At 55.1% G+C, this 21,772-nt stretch overlaps 1 protein-coding gene across 25 annotated transcripts in view; it reads right to left on the bottom strand.

Moving 5' to 3' along the window:
* HDAC5 (histone deacetylase 5) overlaps positions 1 to 21,772 on the bottom strand; it is a 45,747-nt gene that overhangs the window by 14,856 nt on the left and 9,119 nt on the right. For 11 of the 25 annotated variants that reach the window (XM_034941748.3, XM_063599017.1, XM_063599018.1 and 8 more), the window contains 3 exons: positions 17,286 to 17,357; positions 360 to 619; positions 99 to 270 (listed from right to left, as the gene is read on the bottom strand). In XM_034941748.3, the coding sequence (XP_034797639.1) occupies positions 99 to 270; positions 360 to 619; positions 17,286 to 17,357 (504 nt within the window). Of the gene's footprint in view, positions 1 to 98; positions 271 to 359; positions 620 to 11,441; positions 11,554 to 17,285; positions 17,452 to 21,772 lie in introns of those variants that run through there. The other 14 variants (XM_034941746.3, XM_034941751.3, XM_034941758.3 and 11 more) reach the window with 3 other exon arrangements.

The raw sequence follows: 21,772 nt of genomic DNA, 5'->3' as shown, positions 1-21,772 counted from the left end.
AGGGCACAACTGACCTGGCTGCTTGGGGCCAGACCCCCCATGGCAGGGGCAGGCATCACGGGCGGGGCCCTACGAGGTCCCAGGAGGCCCTGCCTTACTCTCTTTGCTCTTCTCCTTGTTCCGCAGGATGAGCAGCTGCTGCTCCAGCCGCTGCTTCTCCAGCTCTTCCTGCCGCTGCTGCTCCCGCTGCCGCTGCTGCTCCAGCTCCTGCTGCCGCTTGGCTGCCAGCATCTCCTGCTGCTGCTTGGCTGCCAGCATCTCCTGCTGCTGCTGCAGGGGCATGGGAACGGAGGCACAAGTGAGCCAGGCCCGGGCGGGGATCGGAGGTCTGGGCGGCCCCCCGCACCCCCCTCGCTCACCTTGAGGTGCTTCTGCAGCTGGACTTCATGCTGCCTTGTCAGGTGGTCATGCTGTTTCTGGAACTCAGCGAACAGGAGCTGCTTCTGCAGCTGCTGCTGCTGCTTGAGCGCCAGGAGCTCCTGCTGCAGTTGCTGCTCCCGCAGTGTGGGGTCCACAGAGCCCACCAGAGCCCCCCGTAGCTCCACAGGGCTGGGGCTGCCTCCACCCCCACCCCCCATGGAACTGGGCATGGCTCTTGGCAGCACCGGCTTCACCTCCACTGCGGGCAGAAGAGACAGGAAGGAGTTAGTGGGCCCAGCCCCAGACTCCAGTCATGCCTGAGGCCCAAAGGCTACCACGCAGGATTCTAGGAGACCCAAAGAGAACAGAGACAGAGAGGAAGTCAAATCCCTCTGCTCCATGGATGCAACATTTTACCTTAATTAAATGAGGCTGAAGCCATGAACTTCAATAGGAAAATATAGGCTGAGCACGGTGGCTCACACCTGTAATCTCAGGTTAGTTTGGGAAGCTGAGGCAGGCAGATCACCTGAGGCCAGGAGTTTGAGACCAGCCTGGTCAACATGATGAAACCCCCTCACTACTAAAAATACAAAAATTATTTGGGCGTGATGGTGCACACCTGTAATCCCAGCCACTCAGATGGCTGAGGCATGGGAATCTCTTGAACCCCGGGAGGCGGGGGTTGCAGTGAGCCAAGATCATGCAACTGCACTCTAGCCTGGGTGACAGAGCAAGACTGTCTCCAGAAAAAAAAAAAAACAAAAAGGGGGAGGCCGGGCACGGTGGCTCTTGCCTGTAATCCCAGCACTTTGGGAGGCTGAGGCGGGCAGATCACGAGGTCAGGAGATCAAGACCATCCTGACTAACATGGTGAAACCCTGTCTCTACTAAAAACAAAAAAAATTAGCTGGGCGTGGTGGCACATGCCTGTAGTCCCAGCTACTCAGGAGGCTGAGGCAGGAGAATCGCTTGAACCCTGGAGGTGGAGGTTGCAGTGAGCCAAGATCGCACCACTGCACTCCAGCCTGGGCGACAGAGTGAGCCTCCATCTCAAAAAAATAAAGAAAATGTGCATAAGCATGAAGCTGTACCTAACAGATTGTGACTACTCGACGCATTTTATCTATCTGTGTGTGTGTGTATATATATGTGTGTACATGTGTATATATATACACACACACATACATATGTGTGTGTATTTATCTCTCTACCTATATATATATCAGAGACAAGGTCTTGCTCTGTCGCCCAGGCTGGAATGCAATGGCATGATCATGGCTCATGACAGCCTCGACCTCAAGCAACCCTCCCACCTCAGCTTCCCAAGTAGCAGGGACTACAGGAGCATGCCAATGCACCAGGCTAATTTTTAATTTTTTAGTAGAGACAGGGTCTCACTATGTTGCCCAGGCTGAATTAAACTCCTAGGCTCAAGCGATCCTCCCACCTCAGCCTCCCAAAGTGCTGGGATTATAGGCGTGAGCCACTGCCCAGCCTTCAACACATAATATTATCATTGATAGTCAACATCTCTGGGCATTTTACAATGACTCATTTAAATGTCACGGTTACCCTATGACTTAGATGCTATTATTACCCCATTTTACTGATGAGGAAACTGAGGTTTAGAGAAGTTTAAGTAGCAACCAGACACAGCTAGGTGATCCAATAACTAGAATATGAGTCCAAATCCTAAGCTTTTAACCACTGTGCCCGCTCCCATTTCTCAACACCGTGCCCCATGCAAAGCCTCATACTAGAAGAGAAACTGAGGCACAGAGGTTGGTTCTAGGACTGACAGTGCCCTTGGTAACCCCAGGAGAGGCTGGTGGAGACCTTCTGGATATCTCTACCCTCTATCCCCTTCTGGGGCCTCATCCCTATCTGGGGCAGACTGGGCAGGAGGGAGAGGCTGTGGGAATGGGGGTGGGGTGGGAACAGGAGGCCTCGGGGAAAGGGGGTGCAGGGCTGCACCAAGCCAGGGACAGGAGGGGGCTGGGAGTCAGACTCGCTTCCTTTGCTGGATTATCTCCTTTCAACAGTTTTATTGTAATTACCCTGAAAATGCCGCTATATATAGAGTGAGCCAAACAGCAGCTGTGCCTGGGGGGAGGGGGAATAAGAGGATGGGCGGGCAGGCAGCAGGGAGGAGGTGGGAGGAGGAGACAGGAAAGGAAAGGGAATCAGACAGGAAGAAGGGTAACAGCAGGGGGAGGGCAGGAGCTTCGGCAGAGATCTCAGAACTCTGGTCTTAGGGAGAACCGGCTGGGGAGAGGAAGGCTGCTGGGGAGGGGAAGGCAGTGGAGGGCCTGCTGGGTTCCAAGACCTTGGGTCCAGTCCCCACATGGACAATGGGCCGAGTGGCTCAGGGAGTGCACGAAGTTCCAATGGGCTTATGGGAAGGCTAGGTCTCCACTTCTTTGTACCTACACACGGTTCTCAGGTCACTGCATGTCACTCCTCACCACTGCCCTGTGGTTGCCAGGACAACTGGGCAAACACCACACCAGCAGGGAGCCCCAAGCCCAGCCCAAGCCCCACAAAGTCTCCAGCCAGGAAGGGGAAGGCAGGATACCACTGCCTGGGAAGGCGGAAGTGAGAGAGGCAGGGCCAACCCATTCCTGTTTCTCTTCTACTTCTTTCTCCAAAGAAAGCCCTCACTCTCCTCGCTACAGCCCAGGGAGGTCACGAGGGGCTGGGAAGACTCCTGTGGCAAAGTGGCCCACTCCAGCCCAGGCCTGAGAAAAAAGGACCCCGAAATCCTTCTGGCTACCAGTATCTTCTGCCCTCATGAGCTGGCCTCTCTCCAGACCACCCCCCAGCATTAAGAGGCGAGAGAGGGAAAAAAAAAACAAAAAACAAGTTTTGGTTTTTTTTTTGGTTTTTTTTTTTGGAGATGGAGTTTCGCTCTTGTCATCCAGGCGGGAGTGCAGTGGCACAATCTCGGCTCACTGCAACCTCTGCCTCCTGGGTTCAAGCAGTTTTCCTGCCTCAGCCCCGCAAGTAGCTGGGATTACAGGCACCCGCCACCACGCTCAGCTAATTTTTTTGTATTTTTAGTAGACACGAGGTTTCACCATGTTGGCCAGGCTGGTCTCAAACTCTTGATCTCAGGTGATCCGCTCGCCTCGGCCTCTCAAAGGGCTGGGATTACAGGCATGAGCCACTGCCCCTGGCCTTTTTTTTAGATGGAGTCTCACTGCAACCTCCGCCTCCTGGGTTCAAGCAATTCTCCTGCCTCAGCCTCCCAAGCAGCTGGGATTACAGGCGCCCACCACCAGGCCTAGCTAATTTTTGTATTTTTAGTAGAAACGGGGTTTCACCATGTAGGTCAGGCTGGTCTCGAACTCCTGACCTCAGGTGATCCACCCACCTCGGCCTCCCAAAGTGCTGGGATTACAGGCATGAGTGACCACACCCAGCAGAACAATTTTTAAAGAGAAGACAGGGAGGTGGGAGGTAGGAGGTGGCAAAGGGTGGGCTAAGAGAGGCCCCCACACCTGTTTAGATGGGTCTGGATCTCTCCAGAGAACCTAGCACTGAATGGGTGTCACCAAGGCAGGAGCAAGGCCTGCTGGAGGCCGAGGCCAAGGCCATGCCACCCGCATGCCTGGAGTATGGCCTCTGGAACCCCCTGCAGGCAGGGTGGGGTGGGAGAAGGTAAAAGCTGAGCATGATGTAGCAGTCCCCACCAGCCTCTTCTCCCCCAGGCATGGTTGGGAACATTCCTCTGTGGTTTTCCCGCCAGCCGTACTGACGACTCTGTGGCCACAAGGCCAGAGCCACATGTGCAGAAGTGGCCAGATGTGGCCAGAGGGTGGGGTTACACATACTCATCTTCATTCCCAACCCATGTCCTGCCCCAGCACCAGGAGAAAGGGTCCTTGGAAACTGCAGAAGGCCTTCCTGGAGGTAACTAGCCACAGCCCAAGATGGTAGCAAGGAAATGGCAGCCAGCTCAGGTCTCCCCAGCCCGTGAAGTGCTCAGCAAGGCCCTGAGCTGGCCAGAGGGTTATCTGTTCTTAGTCAAGCCTGGCTTGGCCCGTGGCACTCTGATCACTCAGCCAAGCAATGGACAGCCGTCAACCTGCTGCTCCCGGCAATGCCGGGGTTGTAGGAGCCGGATTCCAGCCTGCCTGCCCAGGGAAGGGCAGGGGTCCAAGCACTCCTGGCTCCCAGCAGATAACCCTGCCTAGGGCTGGAACTGTCGCCAGCAGTACTGGCTTCCCTTGCAGGAGCCCTGCAGAGAGCACATGGGCTCAGGCAAGGGGAATCTCCCACCAGCCTGTCACTGCCACTGCAGCAGCAGAGATGTTAGGCCCAGAGCTGCAGCGGGAACCACAGCCCTATTGGTATGCAGGTGGCAGGGCAGGCAGAGGGCTCTGCCATGCAGCCTCGTTCCCATGCAAACAGGAAGCACAGGCGACTCCAGAATATTAATTTGCAGGACCTGCAGGGACTGGGTGACATGCAGCACCCCAGCGGTTTGCCAGGTAGCAACCTGCTCCACCCAAAGTGGAAGGGGCCATGGCTACTCTGCCTGAGTCAGGGAAAGGAGGGGCATGGAGCCCCATGAATAGAGTCTGCCCAGGCACAGACCCTGGAGCCTGGCGGGCCTTGCACTCTCTCAAGGATCTGTGCCCTCTGCCAGCCTGGCATGAGCAGAGCAGGTGGCAGCAGCTGCCATCAGCACCAAGCACCTGGAAGGGGAAGTGGTTGTGTCATGATAGGAAGAGGCTCTTGGCCGCCTCCTGGTGGACTAGGAAGGCTGGGGAACCTCTGGGAAAAGAAGAGGATAGACAGGCCCGGGGCGTGGTGGCCAGTTACCCAGGGCTGTCTCTTAAAAAAAAGGAACCTGGGCCAGGCGCAGTGGCTCATGCCTGTAATCCCAGCAGTTTGGGAGGCTGAGGCGGGCAGATCACCTGAGGTCAGGAGTTCAAGACCAGCCTGGCCAACATGGCAAAACCCCATCTCTACTAAAAAATACAAAGATTAGTTGGGTGCGGTAGCGGGCACTTGTAATCCCAGCTACTCAGGAGGCTGAGGCAGGGAGAGTTGTTTGAACCCAGGAGGCAGAGGCTGCAATGAGCCCAGATCATGCCACTGCACTCTAGCCTGGGTGATAGAGCAAGACTCTATCTAAAAAAAAAAAAAGAGGGTAGACGAAGGGGCACTGTTCCCTAAGAGGACAGGCCAAGAGCTCTGGCTAGCAAAGAGCCCCACTGAAAGGCCAGGGAGAGCCAAGCGTTGGTGGCTATAATCCCAGCACTTTGGGAGTCCGAGGCGGGTGGATCACTTGAGGTCAGGAGTTCAAGACCAGCCTGGCCAACATGGAAAAACCCCATCTTTACTAAAATTACAAAATTAGCCGGGTGTGGTGATGCATGCCTGTAATCCCAGCTACTCGGGAGGCTGAGGCAGGAAAATCACTTGAACCCGGGAGGCAGAGGTTGCAGTGAGCCAAGATCGCGACATTGCACTCCAGCCTGGGCAACAAGAGTGAAACTCTGTCTCAAAAAGAAAAAAATGAAAAGAAAAGAAAGCCAGGGAAAGGGTCACAGGGGAGGACAAGGACCTGGGTCCTTCCCTCACCTGCCAGGACTTCACTCTGATGGGAATCGAGAGGCCAGTAGAGCCACCTCCTGCAGAGGTCAGAGGCAAGGCTCTGGGGGAAAGCCTTGGGCCCCCCGCACCCAGCTCTATACTTTCCTCTTTCCCAGCACTGAGAACCTTCCTTCTCCTGGGAGTGGTGGCCTCAGTAACAAGCAGCAGCACCATCCTGACCTCTGGTTTTCTGCAGGGCTGACCACCCTGCCTCCATGGGAAGTCCCAGCCTGGGTTGCTGAGTGGGTGGGGCTGTGTGTGTTTCTTTTTTTCTTTTTTTTTTTTTGAGACGGAGTCTCGCTCTGTTGCCCAGGCTGGAGTGCAGTGGCGCGATCTCGGCTCACTGCAAGCTCCGCCTTCCAGGTTCACGCCATTCTCCTGCCTCAGCCTCCTGAGTAGCTGGGACTACAGGCACCTGCCACCACGCCCAACTAATTTTTTGTATTTTTAGTAGAGACGGGGTTTCACCGTGTTAGCCAGGGTGGTCTCAATCTCCTGACCTCGTGATCTGCCCACCTCAGCCTCCCAAAGTGCCAGGATTACCAGCGTGAGCCACCGTGCCTGGCCTTGGGGCTGTGTGTTTCTAGCCATGCGAGGGGCTGGAAAAATAGCAAGCTCTGGCTCAGGAGCTGCCCTGCCCAGCTCACGAGCACAAGTGGCCATGGGCAGTGCACTACCTGAGTGACACTTCTTTCCCATCCCGCTGGGTCTGCCTCCTCTTCAGGAACCCCATCAGCCCAATGGGGACTTCTGTGGTAGATTCTTCAGGCAGCATGAGGGAGAGCCTGGTCCTCTGGGGGAGATGATGTAGGTGCTCGTGGGGCAACCCCTGAGACTACTGCCAGCACAGCCTTAGTCTAAAAAAACGGTGTCCAGGCAAAGAGACACTGCCTCCAAATAGACGAGTGGCTCTGGGCCATGAGGCACAGGTTTTAGCAGTGCCTTGGGAACAAGAATTCACAATAAAAAACAGATCTAGCTTCCCAAGAGCAAGGCCAAGCCTTCCCCCTGCTCTGAACACACCATGAGCTGCACCCCAGGTCCAAGCCCCCTCTCAGAGACAACATCTCCAACTCAAGAATCCCTGTGACAAGAACCCTGGCCAGCAAGGAAATGGGAACTATAGTTCCCCCTAGAGAAGCCCTGGGGGGAGGGAGCTGGCACAGTGTGGACCTGCCTGGCAGACCCAAGAGGCTTAGCATCTAGCTCTAAAAGACCCTGCTCCATAAAATAAATATAAAAATAAGGCCAGGCACAGTGGTTCCTGCCTGTAATCCCAGCACTTTGAGAGGCCAAGGTGGGCAGATCACGAGGTCAGGAGTTTGACACCAGCCTGGCCAACATGGTGAAACCCCGTCTCTACTAAAGATACAAAAAAACAACAGGCAACAACAGGGAGAGACTCCGTCTCAAAATAAATAAATACATACATACATACATAATTTTTTTTTCTTTTTTTTGGAGACGGAGTCTCGCTCTGTCGCCAGGCTGGAGTGCAGTGGCGTGATCTCGGCTCACTGCAACCTCCGCCTTCTGGGTTCAAGCGATTCTCCTGCCTCAGCCTCCTGAGTAGCTGGGACTACAGGCATGTGCCACCACACCCACCTAATTTTTTGTATTTTTAGGTAGAGTCGGGGTTTCACCATGTTGGTCAGGATGATCTCAATCTCTTGACCTCATGATCCGCCCGCCTCAGCCTCCCAAAGTGCTGGGATTACAGGCGTGAGCCACTGCGCCCGGCCTAAAATAAAATTAATTTTTAAAAAGACCCTGCTCCAGCCGGGCACAGTGGCTCATGCCTGTAATCCCAGCACTTTGGGAGGCTGAGACAGGCAGATCATGAGGTCAGGAGATCAAGACCACCCTGGCTAACACGGTGAAACACCGTCTCTACTAAAAACACAAAAAATTAGCTGGGTGTGGTGGCAGGCCTGTATTCTCAGCTACTTGGGAGGCTGAGGGGCTGAGGCAGGAGAATGGCATGAACCCGGGAGGTGGAGCTTACAGTGAGCCAAGATCACACCACTGCACTCCAGCCTTGGCGACAGAGCAAGACTCCGTCTCAAAAAAAAAAAAAAAAAAAAAGACCCTGCTCCAGGAGCCACCAGCCCCAGAAAGCTAGGAGGAGGGGAGGGGACCCAAGGGGCGTAGAGTACAAGGCATGGGGCATTATTACGCTGTTTGGAATGTCTATACATAACATAAATGAGGTCCGTGCAGATACTCCCTGGATCTGAGGAGCTGCCTTCACCAGAGGAGAAAGTGAAAGGGACCTTGGAGGTCATCTGTTTCAATACCCTCAAGACACAGGTGAGGAAACCAAGCCTCTTAGAGAGGCTGCTCTGCAGATGATCCTACCAGCTAAGTAGCAGCAAAACAGGGATCTGAACCCAGGTGTCCTGACTCCTGGCACAGGCAGGTTCCCTCTGAACACACACGTGTGCAGTCTGGCTCCCATGTGGGGTGTCCTATGTGCTCAGTGTAAGCCAGCCCTGGGACAGGTGAGGGTCTCAAAAACAATAAAGAGGAGATGAGGTAGGGGGAGGGGGGCAGGGAAGGATGTACAGGGGCCGGTGTTCAACTTTGTTCCTGAGCCCCCTTCTCTCCTTGGGCTAAAATCCCCTCAGGGAGGAAGATCACAGACCAAGTGGTCCTCAGTATTTACAGAAAACAAAGCCTCCTCTCACAACCCCAGGAGGCCCCCGAGGCTAGAATGGTTCCTGTGCTCTAGGAGCACAAACTGTGGACGCGCACTGACAGGCCCAGCACATAAGGCTGTGTAGGTGCATATGGCACATGGGCTCTCGTCTAAAGGGGTGAGTTGGGGCTGACATCTAGCCCAAGCTCCAATCGCCAGGCCATGCACACTGGCATGAGGACGTATCTACCCAGAAGAAGGGCCACCTTTTTAAAATCTGCACAAAAGAAGCTTTTATGTGGATTAGCAACGTTCCTACCCAGAGACCTGAGTTCAAATTCCAGCTCTCACTTACTCTGTGACCTTGGGCAGGTTCCCTTTTTCTTTTTTTCTGACAGAGTCTCGCTCTGTTGCTAGGCTGGCGTAGTGCAGTGGTGCAATCTTGGCTCACTGCAACCTCCACCTCCCGGATTCAAGTGATTCTCCTGCCTCAGCCTCCTGAGTAGCTGGGACTACAGGCATGTGCCACCACACCCAGCTAATTTTTGTATTTTTAGTAGAGACGGAGTTTCACCATGTTGGCCAGGCTGGTCTCCATCTCTTGACCTCATGATCCGCCTGCCTCGGCCTCCCAAAGTGTTGGGATTACAGGCATGAGCCATATGCCCGGCCAGGTTCTTTTTTTTTTTTTTTTTTTTTTGGAGACAGTCTCTCTGTTGCCCAGCTGGAGTGCGGTGGGGTGGGGTGATCTCGGGTCACTGCAACCTCCGCCTCCTGGGTTCAAGCGATTCTCCTGCCTCAGCCTCCCAAGTAGCTGGGACTAGAGGCACATGCCACCACACCTGGCTAATCATTTGTATTCTTAGTAGAGACAGGGTTTCACCGTGTTAGCCAGGATGGTCTCTATCCCCTGACCTCAGCTGATCCACCCGCCTCAGCCTCCCAAAGTGCTGGGATTACAGGCTTGAGCTACCGCCCCCCGGCCCAGGTTCCCTTTATTTAAGAGACAGCCCTAGGTAACTGGCCTACCCTAGAGGGCAGAATCTCCCACCAGCACCCAGGCCCTCAGGACCTCCCTCACCAGGTGGGGGAGTCAGCAGCTTCTAATTACCTTGTTCTGTCTCTTGGAGATTGGGGAAAAGCTCTTGTTCCTGTCCTGGCCTGAGGGAGTTTGGAAGGAGGCGGAGAACAACATTTCACACCCTGAGCCCATGACGCTGCGACACCGATGACCCCTCCCCACCAAGGACAGTTTCCCATGATCTATTTCTGTGCTCTTGTGTGACTAGTGAGGCCAATTTAGGCTCAACAGGTTCTACCACAATTCAGATACTATTTCCACATAGGCAAGCTGGGTCTGACTCTCACCTAGCAATTTTCACAATTCCTTAAGTAACACAAGTGAACACGCATCACGTAGTGGTTGAGAGCAAGGGCTCTGGAGTGAGAGGACGCTGGGGTTCAATTCAGGCACTCCCCTTCCTAGGGCAAGACACGGGGCACCACCCTGCGCTCCATGCAGGCATCTGTAAACTGGCAGGCAGAACAGCACCCAACACCCAGGGTAGTTAGGCTCGGGAGAATGTACGCGGAGGAGCTTGGCACAGGGCCTGGGAAGATCAAGAGGTGCGAGGCAGGGCTATTTTTAATGGCTCCTCATATTTTTTGTGTCCTGAACTCTTTTGGCAATCTAGTGAAGCCTGTGGACCACTTCTCAGAATGGTTTTTTCTTTTTTTTTTTTTTGAGACGTAGTTTCGCTCGTTGCCCAGGCTGGAGTGCAATGGCACGATCTCGGCTCACTGCAATCCCTGCCTCCCAAGTTCAAGCGATTCTCCTGCCTCAGCCTCCCAAGTAGCTGGGATTACAGGCATACGCCACCATGCCCGGCTAATTTTGTATTTTTAGTAGAGACGGGGTTTCACCACGTTGGCCAGGCTGGTTTCGAAGCCCTGACCTCAGGTGATCCGCCTGCCTCGGCCTCCCAAAGTGCTGGAATTATACGCGTGAGCCACTATGCCTGGCCTTCTCAGGATGTTTCTGAAGTGCATAAAATCGGCTGGGTGCAGTGGCTCACACCTGTAATCCCAGCACTTTGGGACCCCGAGGTGGGCAGATCACTTGAGGTCAGCATTTCAAGACCAGCCTGGCCCAGAGGCGGAGGTTGCAGTGAGCTGAGATTGCACTACTGCACTCCAGCCTGGGCAACAGAGCGAGACTCTGTCTCAAAAAAAAATTTAAAAAATAAATAAAAAATAAAGTGCATAAAATGAAATACTTAAGAATTCCCAAATCTTTTAAGTGGGGCCAACTTCACAGACCACCTGGATTCTAAGGGTGCCAGCCTCAGACTCCCACCAGAGGGAAGTCTTAGCACTCATTTCAGACTGTCTGAATGTCATTCTGCAGTCCTGGCACAAACAAAGCCCTTCTTGTGGGTCCCACACAACACAAACCCGTGCAGCCAGCGGCTGGGTGTCGATGCCAGAGGAGGAATCTCTGAGAGCAGCTTCCTTCCCACTCCCGCACTTCCAGGCCATCTCACCTGCCTCGCTACCTCCAGGAAGGGCCACTCTGTGCTCTTGGCTCAGGCCACAGTTGTGGGATCCCTTTTGTCCCTCAAAAACATTACTTAGCACAGATAAGCACAAGTTTTGGGCCTTGCTCTCGGGGCCCCCAGCTGCAAGCAGTCCAAAATTCTTCCCTGGGCTCCAACCTCACTGAGCCCCACTGCAGGTGACACCTCTCTCCCCAGTTCTATTCCACATCCTCCTGGGCTGAGGACATGGGAGGCCCTAAGCCCCTCTTCCCACAAAGCAGACGCAATGTGAAACTGACCTCAGAGACCCTTAGAGTGTCAGGGAAGGAAAGGCCTGAAGACCAGCAACTCAATTCCCCCTGTTTTCAGAGGGAGGAAAGTGAGGCCAGAGAAGGAAGAGACTTGTCCAAGGTCACCTGGAAAGGAGATGGAGGACCCAGGGCTTAATCCCAGCTCTTCTGGCTCTCTGTCTTCTCCCCACTAAAAAACAGAAGGGGAAACATTAAGGCCCGGTCTCAAACTGAATGAGAGATGCAACAAGGGGCCGAACTCTGTATTAAGGATCCAGAGGTCTAGACAAGGGCACCTGGTTGGTCCCCAGAACATCTGAGCCCAGGGGTGCAGGGGAGAATGGGATCAAGTGCAGGGAACCCCCAGAAACCTTGAGGCAGACTGTGACTCTGAAGGACCTTAAGCTCGGGATGCAGAGCCCTGATGGAAGGCATAAAACATTTCTCACTGGTGCAAATAGAGTTAGTAGTCGATCCTGGGATGCTCTCTGGAGGAGAAGTAGACTCACATTTCCCAGTCCAGCCATTTCTGGCATATACCTGGGTACAAAGCTACAGGAAAGTAAAAGGCACACTAACCATTCAAAGTCTGCAGCTATTGCTAGGACTGTTTGCTCCACACCTGGGGTGGAATGGCAGGGGCTCCAGAGCAGATCTGCCTCCACTCCCTAAGCACAGCACAGCCCTGGGTGTCCAGCAGGACACCCTGCCCACCTGGCTGCTTGCCATAATCCCCCATTCCACTGGGGTTTAGACACCTGCTCCCTGGCGGCTGGAAACATCCTCTCTCCTGACTGACAGGCGGCTGGGAGTTGGATTCACCTCTTTCTAGGGCGACAGCCTCCCTCCTCCTGTATAGGCCCTTCTCCCAGGAGTCCCAAGACCCACTAAGGCCTTCCAGGGATGCTGATGACATCTACTGGCTGACTGCTGGGCCCTGTGACCCATGTCCACACAGCTCTTACTCCAAGGATGGGCTCAGTCTACTCACATCAGAATCACCTGAGACATGAGTTTAAATCACTGGTTCCTGGGCTGCCCTACAGAATCCAAACCTTTGTTGGGGGGCAGGGTGTCAAGGCCTGAGAATCTGCATTTTAATACGCTCCCTTGGTTAATTCTGATGCGACCAAAAGTTTGAGAACCACTGCCTCACAGCGTCCCCAGGCTGCCTCCTGCCAACCTGACAGCTGTTACAGCTGTGTGCATGGACACAGTTAATCTGATTTCCTGTCTGGCAGCTGTGTGGCAGGGAAGGGACAGCTGAGGGTCTCAAAAACAAGAAGAGGGGATGAGGCAGGGGGAGGGGGACACAGGAGGTTGTATGGGGGCTGGTGTTCAACTTTATTCCTGAGCCCCTTCTCTCCTTGGGCTAAAATCCCCTCAGGGAGAAAGATCACAGACCAAGTGGTCCTCAGTATTTACAGAAAACAAAGCCTCCTCTCACAACCCCAGGAGGCCCCCGAGGCTAGAATGGTTCCTGTGCTCTAGGAGCACAAACTGTGGACGCGCACTGACAGGCCCAGCACTTAAGGCTGTGTAGGTGGCATATTGCACATGGGCTCTCGTCTAAAGGGGTGAGTTGGGGCTGACATCTAGCCCAAGCTCCAATCGCCAGGCCATGCACAGTGGCATGAGGACGTATCTACCCAGAAGAGGGCCACCTTTTAAAAATCTGCACAAAAGAAGCTTTTTTTTTTTTTTGAGGCAAAGTCTTGCTCTTGTTGCCCAGGCTGGAGTGCAATGGCGCAATCTCGGCTCACCGCAACCTCTGCCTCCCAGGTTCAAGCGATTATCCTGCCTCAGCCTCCCAAGTAGCTAGGATTACAGGCATGCACCACCACGTCGTTTAATTTTTTGTATTTTTAGTAGAGACGGGGTTTCTCCATGTTGGTCAGGCTGGTCTCAAACTCCCAACCTCATGTGATCCGCCCACCTGGGCCTCCCAAAGTGCTGGGATTCCAGGTGTGAGCCACCGAGCCCGGCCAAAAGTAGCTTTTATGTGGATTAGCAATGGTCCTACCCAGACACCTGAGTTCAAATTCCAGCTCTCACTTACTCTGTGACCTTGGGCAGGTTCCCTTTTTTTAAGAGATAGGGTCTTGTTATAGCGCCCAGGCTGGAATGCAGTGATCATGGCTCATTGCAGCCTCAAACTCCTGGGCTCAAGCAATCCTCCTGCCTCAGCCTCCTGAGTAGCTAGAACTACAGGTGCATGCTACTGTGCCTGATTAATTTTTTTTTTTACATTTTTTTGTAGAGACAGGGTCTGGCTATGCTGCGCAGGCTGGTCTCAAACTCCTGGCCTGAAGTGATCTTCCTCCCTCAGGCTTCCAAAGCGCTGGGATTACAGGTATGAGCTACCATGTCCAGTAAGTTCCTTAACCTCTCTGAGCCTTCTCAATTGTACACCACAGCTATCAACACTTTCCTAAAACAGATATGGCAAGGGCCGGGCGTGGTGGCTCACGCCTGCAATCCCAACACTGTGGGGAGGCTGAGGCAGGCGGATCACGAGGACAGGAGTTCGAGACCAGCCTGGCCAACATAGTGAAAACCCATCTCTACTAAAAATACAAAAATTAGCCAGGCACGGTGGCGTGTGCCTGTAGTCCCAGCTACTCGGGAGGCTGAGGCAGGAGAATCGCTTGAACCCAGGAGGTGGAGGCTGTGGTGACCCGAGATCGTGCCACTGTACTCCAGCCTGGGCAAAAGAGGGAGACTCCGTATCAAAAAAAAAAAAAAAAAAAAAAAAAAAAAAGGGCAGGGAAAGTACCTGATAGCCTTGTCACTCAGTGCATTATAATAGTTCCACTCTCACCCCTGAGTCTTGCACTTCTTACCCTCCCGGCACTACATACCTATACACACAGCCAAACCCAGAAAGACTGAAGAGCACGAACACGAATATCCAGGGAAAGCCCTAAGACCAAACCTGGACCCCATGGCACTTCCCAGTGTCCATAGCATTCCTTCCTGGCACAAGCAGGATTCACACCCTCCCTCCATGGGAAAAGCAGACTCCTCCTCCATGCCATCTCATAAAGTCCTGCGTATTGTCTGGGCATCAGCTCCACCCAGTACAAGACACAGGGGAATCCAGGGCCCACATAAGGGAGGCAGAGAATTCCCCACCTCTGTGTCCTTGAGAATCCCATACTAGAGTTCAAACTCTCAAGGCTCCCCAAGCCAGAACCAAGCTGGGATGATGGTGGTGCCCACTGTGCACTGGGGGGCTGTGGTAGGGTGGCCAGGCAGAGACCCCATCCATCAAGGAAGACCTCTGATCGCTAAGAGCAGATGCTGAGATCCGCCCCACTCTTTAAGCAAGAACAGCAGACTGCCCCTGTCCTTCGGTAGGCTAAGGCTCTGTCTTACCCGCTGGGGTGACTCACTAAAGCTGTCTCTATTCACCCAGAGGTCCAGGCCCCAGAATAGAGCCCAGGAATCCTGCCAGCAATTCTGGACTCCAGCCCTCCCCATGCGACATTCATTCATCCATGTGCCAGGCACTGTGCTAGGTGCTGGGCAATGGCAACAACCAAGACAGCCCAGAGAGCAAAGGCTATCCCTAAAATAGGGTTCTAAAGATGCTGCTGGAGGTGGCAGGCAGGCACCACCCTCGAAAGACCCTTGCCCCAACCCCTTGGGCTTGGGAGACCTGCGCAACTCACACTGTCCAAAGAAGCTTCCCTGGACACCTGCTTTTTCAGCCATAGGATCTTGCATCCTGTCTGGAGACCGATCAAGAGATGGGGAGAGGGGGTGGGGAGGGAAACACCAGGCTGCCTGGGCCCTCATGGCCGTGTTTATCCGGGGTGGATTTTTTTTAACCCAAAGGTTAAAGTGTTTCTATTTGAAACATCTATTTACATTCCAGAGTCCAAAAAAAAAAAAAAAAAAAAAAACAAGGCTGCCGAGCTCCAGGCCTATATCTGTCCCCAGCCGCGTCACAGACACAGCATCAGAGCTGCGCAGGGGGAACATTCTTAGCCCTCTCCCCGAGCCGCTGAGGTGACTCACGCCTCCCTCCTGCCAGCATGGACCAAGCCACCACTCTGAAGGCCAGCCAGCGTTGGGGGTGGAGTGGGGAGACAGGGATCTGGACAGAGGGGCTGCCTGGGAGTCCATGCAGGGGCAGCCAGGCTTAGGGAGGAGATGAGAGAGCAGGGTCCCAGCCTGCAAGGTTTCTGGGGTACAATCTGGAAGCAGGTGAATGAACAAGCTGAGGAGGAAACTTCCGGCCAACTGCTGGCTGCTGCTGGTAGCAAGGAACAGAGGCGACAGGGCAGGATGGGTGGACCTGATAAGCCAGATAGCGTGGAGCTGTCCCAAGCAGATGCTCTGGGATTATTCTGCCTTCCAAGAGACCACCTTGAGTCCCAGAGGCTGTGGGCTAGGGGCCAGCAGGCAGGGTCTTTAGCTGGACCTGTGGACTCCAGACCAGGATAAGAACCAGCCCTCTGGGTTTATTCCTCATCCCAGGGACCTGTGTAGGTGGCCCCCAGGCATACGCCCCTACCTCAGGGAACTACGTGGGTATCTTGTAAAGCCGGTCCCCAAGGTTAGGCCCCCATCCCCACCCCAGCCTACAGGGCTGGCCCCAGGGTAATGCCCCTATCCTCGGGGCCTGCATGGATACCCTGCAGGGCTAGTCTTCAGGGTCATGCTCCTACATGAGAAAACTGCATGGGCATCCCTGCCTGGGCAGATGATAGGCCATGTTCCAAAGATTTTTTGAATCTTCCCAAAACATTCATGCTCTGACACATCCAAGTCCCACTGCAACCTTATCCCTGGGCAGCTCAGAGCCAAATCACAGGCACCTGCAGAGGCACACAGTTCCCACTTTCCAATCTGAAGCTTGGGATGCACACTCACATATCCAGAGGCAAGGACTCCCCATTCACACGCACACACACAGACACCCACACTTGAGTGCCAAGCCACTGCCAGGAGGGGCTGAGCAGGCATGGGTCCAACAGGCCCCTCCCTGGAGGAAGCATCTTGTGGTGCCGGCCTGGTGGGGAGGCTGTGCCAGGAAGGCTTGATGCTGCCAACAGGTTCCTGGGAGTGAGGGAAGGAGCGGCCCAGCTCTGGGGGACCCCACCCCTAGCCAAGAGCCAAAAAAGTTCCTGCTGAGAAGGTGGCAGGATTAGGGGGTCCCGAAGCCCATCTGAGCCAGAGTAACACCTCTTCATCCTCATGAGATGGGAATCAACCCAGACCTGGGGAGAGGAGCGCCATCGGGAGACAGCTAGGGGCTAAGGCAGCCAAGCCCCTCAATATCCAAGCTGCCAGCCTCTGCCTAACTCCATCATGACTGCACCAAGCCTCCCCAAGTGTCTGATTCTCAAGAGACTCCTGGCTGGGGACTTGCGGAAGTCACTGTACTCGATCCTGTAGCCCCAAGAACCAAGCCAGAGGAGCTGGAGTAACCTTTATTCTTGTGGACACCCAGCTACACCTTCTTCCCTTGCCCAAACTTGGGGAGCGGGCAGCATGGAGGCGGGTCACTGACCCACTTCCTCCCCTCTGACCACAGTGCCAACTAGGCCAGGATCCTCCAGTAACCCCCAGCCCCCAGCAGCGGATGCCGACCCTGCCAGAGACTGAAGGGACTGGAAGAGATGCAGCAGAGTACAGCGGAGGGGCACAGGGGAGCAGCAGGCTCTGGGCAGGGAGGGCAGGGGCCTCTCTGAGCAGGGATCCCCCAGCCCTGTGTATTCTCAACAAAACTCTCAAGACAGATCTATGCAGGACCCTATCTGTGCAAGGCTCAGGGCCAGATGCTCAGCCCAGGGACAAGGATGCCGGATGACAGAGGGCAGGCAGGGACATCAAGGCACTTACCTGTCACAGGGATGCTGTGCAGAGAAGTCCGCGGCAGGATTTCCAAGGATGGTTCCCGGCCTGACATCCCATCTGCTGAGAAACAGGATTCTGTCTCATAGATGGTCTGCAGCATCTCCACGAGCCCCTGAGCCTTGGGCACCAACAGCATGCCAGGGAGGGGGCCGCCAGAGGCGGGGAGCAGGCCGAAGGGAAGGTGGTCGGGCAGCCCGCACAGCACGGGTTCCCTCAGGCCACTGCCGATGGGACCCACACTGTAGGGAAGTGCCTCATCCGGCCTGGGCACTCCTGGCGGCAGGAGGGGCAGGGAGGCCCTAGAGCTGCAGGCCCAGCTCTGCTCTAGAGGGGCATCCGACCACCAGCCTCTCCCTGGTTCCTGGGAGCTGGGGTATGGCTGAGCACTTGGGACAGGAAGGGGAGCTCAGCAGGCAGGCGGGCTCTGAGTTCCCTCCCAACCCTGGGTGACAGCTCTGGGCCCGGCTCCCTGCTCCTCCTTCCCGAATGAGCCGCCGCCGGCAGCTGGCAGGAGACTGAAATAGCAGTTGGGGGAGGGCCCTGTCTATAAATAGGTGGAGCATGCTCAGGGAGCTGCGGGCGGGCTGCCAGGAGGCCCCATGGGGGGGGAGGCGGTTCTACCCCAGGAGGAAGCGCCAGGCGAGGGGGATGGGAACAGGGGAGGGCCTGCACTCAGGGCCAAGGCCACAGCGCTGGGTGGCCAGAGGCTGGGCTGGGGAAGGGCGCCGGCCAGGGTACCCATGCATCTGGGAGCGGCTCTGGCTGCTACTCTTGGCAAGCAAGCCAGGGGATGGAGACCAAGAAGCCAGACTCAAGCCTCCGTCTTTCTTCTTGCCTTCCGGAACAGGTAAAGGAATTGGAAGGGTCTAGGAGAGGCTGGCACACAGGCACCTTCCCTGGAGTTCTAATAGCCCCATGGAGGTTTGCTTAACTTCTGCCCTCCCACAGAGTTGAGAGGTGCCTCCCCACCCCTTCAACCAGCAGAGAGACCCCTAAACACCTGCTAAATGGCAGCTCCCTCCCGCTCATTCTGGAGTGTCGCCTCCAAAGGCTGCTCAGCCTCAGCTTCTTTCTAGGGTGTAGGGATACTCCTCCTGGGCAGACAGGTGTCCCCTGGTCCCCTTTCCTCACCCCAATCCAGGAAAAGGGACCAGGGAACATCTGCTAATTCTCAGAGCACAGGTAGCTCCTCCATGGCAATGTGCCAGGTGCAGTGCTAAGAACATCATATACATCATCTCATTTATTCTGCGTGGTGACCTTGGGAGAGAGGCACAGATGGGAAAACTGAGGCACAGGGAGATGAAGTCACTCACCCTAGGTCATAAAGCTGCTTACACGGCAGGGCTGGGATGTCTGAGGCTCAAGTCTGAGCTCTAACCACCACACTCCACTGCCTCCCATTTCCCAGGGTTTCTATTAACAGGTACAATGACCCCTGTGCTCAAGTAGGAAGAGACTTGAGGTTGGAACCTCGCTAAGGAGAGTCAAGAGTTTTTCAGCATCCAGCCATTACCCACCAGCCAGCCTCAGGCCTGGCAGCACAGCCCCTGCTCCCTGGGTCCTGGAGCTGGTGCACCATGAGGACCAGTGGCACTCCCCCGCCCTCCCCACCGCTGGCCTGCCCCTGCTCCTCAGGTTGTGCCTCCCACTGGTACAAAGATCCCACTTGGCCCCCTGACCTCACTAGAGCCTTTTAATAGCCTGGTTATTCCTGTGTCTATATCCCCCTCCCCCTTCCTGATGTCACAGTTGCTATTTTGGAGCCCCCTCCTTGACCCCCACTCCAGGCATGGAGCCAGGGACACCTGTCCTCTCTCTGGACTGGATGACCTCACCCTCTTGTTGGGAGCCCAGGAGAAGCTGGCCAACCAAGGACACAGTGGCTGTGGCTCCTGGAGCCCAATTTCCCAGCCAGCTTCTGCCAGTCAGGGATGGCAAAGGGGTCTCCTGCCCTCAGGCTGGGAGTGGGAGGATTAGGGGGACCACACCTATAGGCAGAGGCAGGCTTTCCCAGGCCCTTGACTAGCAAGATGTATATGTTGCCAGGGGGTACCCAGTGGTGGACCAGCAAAGAAACAGGGGTCTGGAGCTGCAGCTTCTAAACCAGGGCAGATTCTAGAAAAAGGGCAGTGGAACAGTACTCCCTCAGAGGCCTAGTGCTGGTGGACATTCAGGGTACGGCTGGGGATCTTGTTCACCACCCCTTGCCCCAACCTCATCCTGGCCAACCAGGCCCTCTCAAGAGGAAGGGAAGGGAAGGTCTCCATCAGTGGGGTGATGGGCAGCAGATTCAAGGGAGCCCAGAAAGCCGAGAGCAGCAACCCCTCCCAGCCCAGGACTCCTCCCACCCACGCTAGGAGTAACCAGAAGGGCTGGCTAGCCCTGTCCCAGCTCTCTCTGCCTGCCCCAGGCATAGGAGAGTGTGGCAGGAGAACCTTATTCTAAAGAAGAGGAAGTCGTCAGTTACCAGGACTCAAAAGCAGGGCCCCCAGAACCTGGAGCACCCAGACATTGAAGGAAAGAGGACTTCCTGCTTAGGGAAGATAGTAGCACCCAGGACAGGGACACCCAGAGGTGGCTGGAGCCGGGAGCTGGGGAGCCAGCTCCCAGCACCATTACAGCCTCCAAGAAGTAGGAAGCAAAGTATCAGACACAGTCAGAAAATCCTCAGTGCAATTCCCAGAACCCTCCAAGGCAATAAGAGAGGAGATCTGGGATGGGGACAAATGTCTTTTTTTCTTCTGAGATTCAGGTGATACAAGGTCCTCCTAATGTCTAACTTCAATCCCTCATGCTTTAGCCCCCCTCCTTGCAATTCACTTCTCTTTTCCATTCTCTCCCATCCAGCACACCCATGTATCATCCCACAAACCTTATGGAGCACCCACCAAGCATGGGGTACATGAGCTTCACCCAGAGCCAGGACTGTCTTCCCCAGACTCACTTTGCCCCTCCCTCAAAGGCTGCACTCTGACCTCCTAGCCCTCTGAATCTGAAGGAGGAAAAGAGCCTAACCCTGGCTCCAGGTTCCATTTCCTGAGCCCAAAGGCTGTGGGGATGGGGGGACCTTGACCAAAGGGAAGAAAGCAAGGTCTGCTTAGTGTGCAGTGAAAAAGCCAATGGCTGGCCCAGGAGCACCCTGGATGAAGTGTGAGATGCCAGCTTCCCTGAGACCCAGACATCAGGCCTGCCCGCCCTCCTGTTCTTTCCTGCCCTTCGAGCCCAGTCATGCTGGAGCCCATCAGCATGGCCTGGGAGCTGCCATGTGCCAGGCCCCATGCTAGGTGTTGGCTGAACCCTCTCATTTGAAGCCAAGTCCAGGAAAAATGTGAACACCTACTTTGGCATCTTCTACTTCCCCTCAGGGTTGACCCTGCCTTCTCTGGCCATTCCATTCTAAGCCTTCAATCTCTTTGGAATGATAGAGCAGGGAAGAGGAGGGGAGAAGCAGGTCCCGCTCTGCAGTGAGCACAGAGGTGTGCCAGGGGGCATCTCAGTAGAGAAGGGAGGCCAGGAGTCTACTTCTCAGACCCCAGCCCCATGCCAGGATTGACCCACTTTCTCATTGCCTGCCTTCCCTGGGGGCTCTGAAGGAGGCAGAGCCCAAGGCTGGAAGGCAGGACACCGAGGTTCCTGGCTCCACCCCACGCCTATGCCCCAGTTTCTCTGGTCACCCAGAGAGTAGGGGTGGGGGGGAGCTGCTGCCCTCCATCCTGGAAAAGGGAAAGAGAGAAAGTGTGAGGGTTCTAGGAGGCGCTGGGCAGGCAGGTGTTGTCATGAAGCTTGTCTCCCTCCCACACTGGGGAGAAGGATCCTGGCCGCCTCCTCCATGGCCCCGCTGCCACCCAGACTGGCTTGCACAGTGGGCCTCACTCTTGCCTGCTCTTCTGGGCAATGGCACAAAGAGGGTACAACCAGAGCTGGCTTGGGTCCCAGGCCCCTGGGCAGCTCCTCCAACCTGGTTGGGCCGAGTCTGAGCTGAGGGAAAGTTCTGTCAGCCTTTCAGCCCCACTGAGGAGAACATGCAGAAGCAAACAGTTCCAGAAAAATAAAGAAAGCCTTAATCCTCAAACCCCCTTTTGCCGGAAGAAAAGGCAGAGATCAGGGAATGGTCTCAGGGAAGCAGGCAACCCCATCAATAGCCTCCGCCTGTGATTCCAAGACTGCAAAAGAGGTAAATAAAGTCAAAGGCTGGTAGGCAGCCCAAGCCAGAGGGAAGTCATCAGCTCCCACCTCCCTGGGCAGTGGGCCCCAGAAGGAAATCACTCACGGTCTCCACCTGCTGCCCCTCACCAAAACAGTCTCTCTTGCTAACATGTTCACCGTGAGGACCAGGGATGGCCCATCTCATATTTTCTTCTGTATTCCACAGGCTGAGCATGTTGGTGATACTCAGTGAGGACTTGCCAAACTGAAAAGCTCCTACGCTGAGAGGACTTGAGGGGAACCAGAAGCTCTGCCCCTTACAA

This window comes from Pan paniscus, chromosome 19, assembly GCF_029289425.2.
Source record: "Pan paniscus chromosome 19, NHGRI_mPanPan1-v2.0_pri, whole genome shotgun sequence".
Taxonomy (NCBI): domain Eukaryota; kingdom Metazoa; phylum Chordata; class Mammalia; order Primates; family Hominidae; genus Pan; species Pan paniscus.
This window is presented reverse-complemented; position numbering and strand designations above follow the sequence as displayed.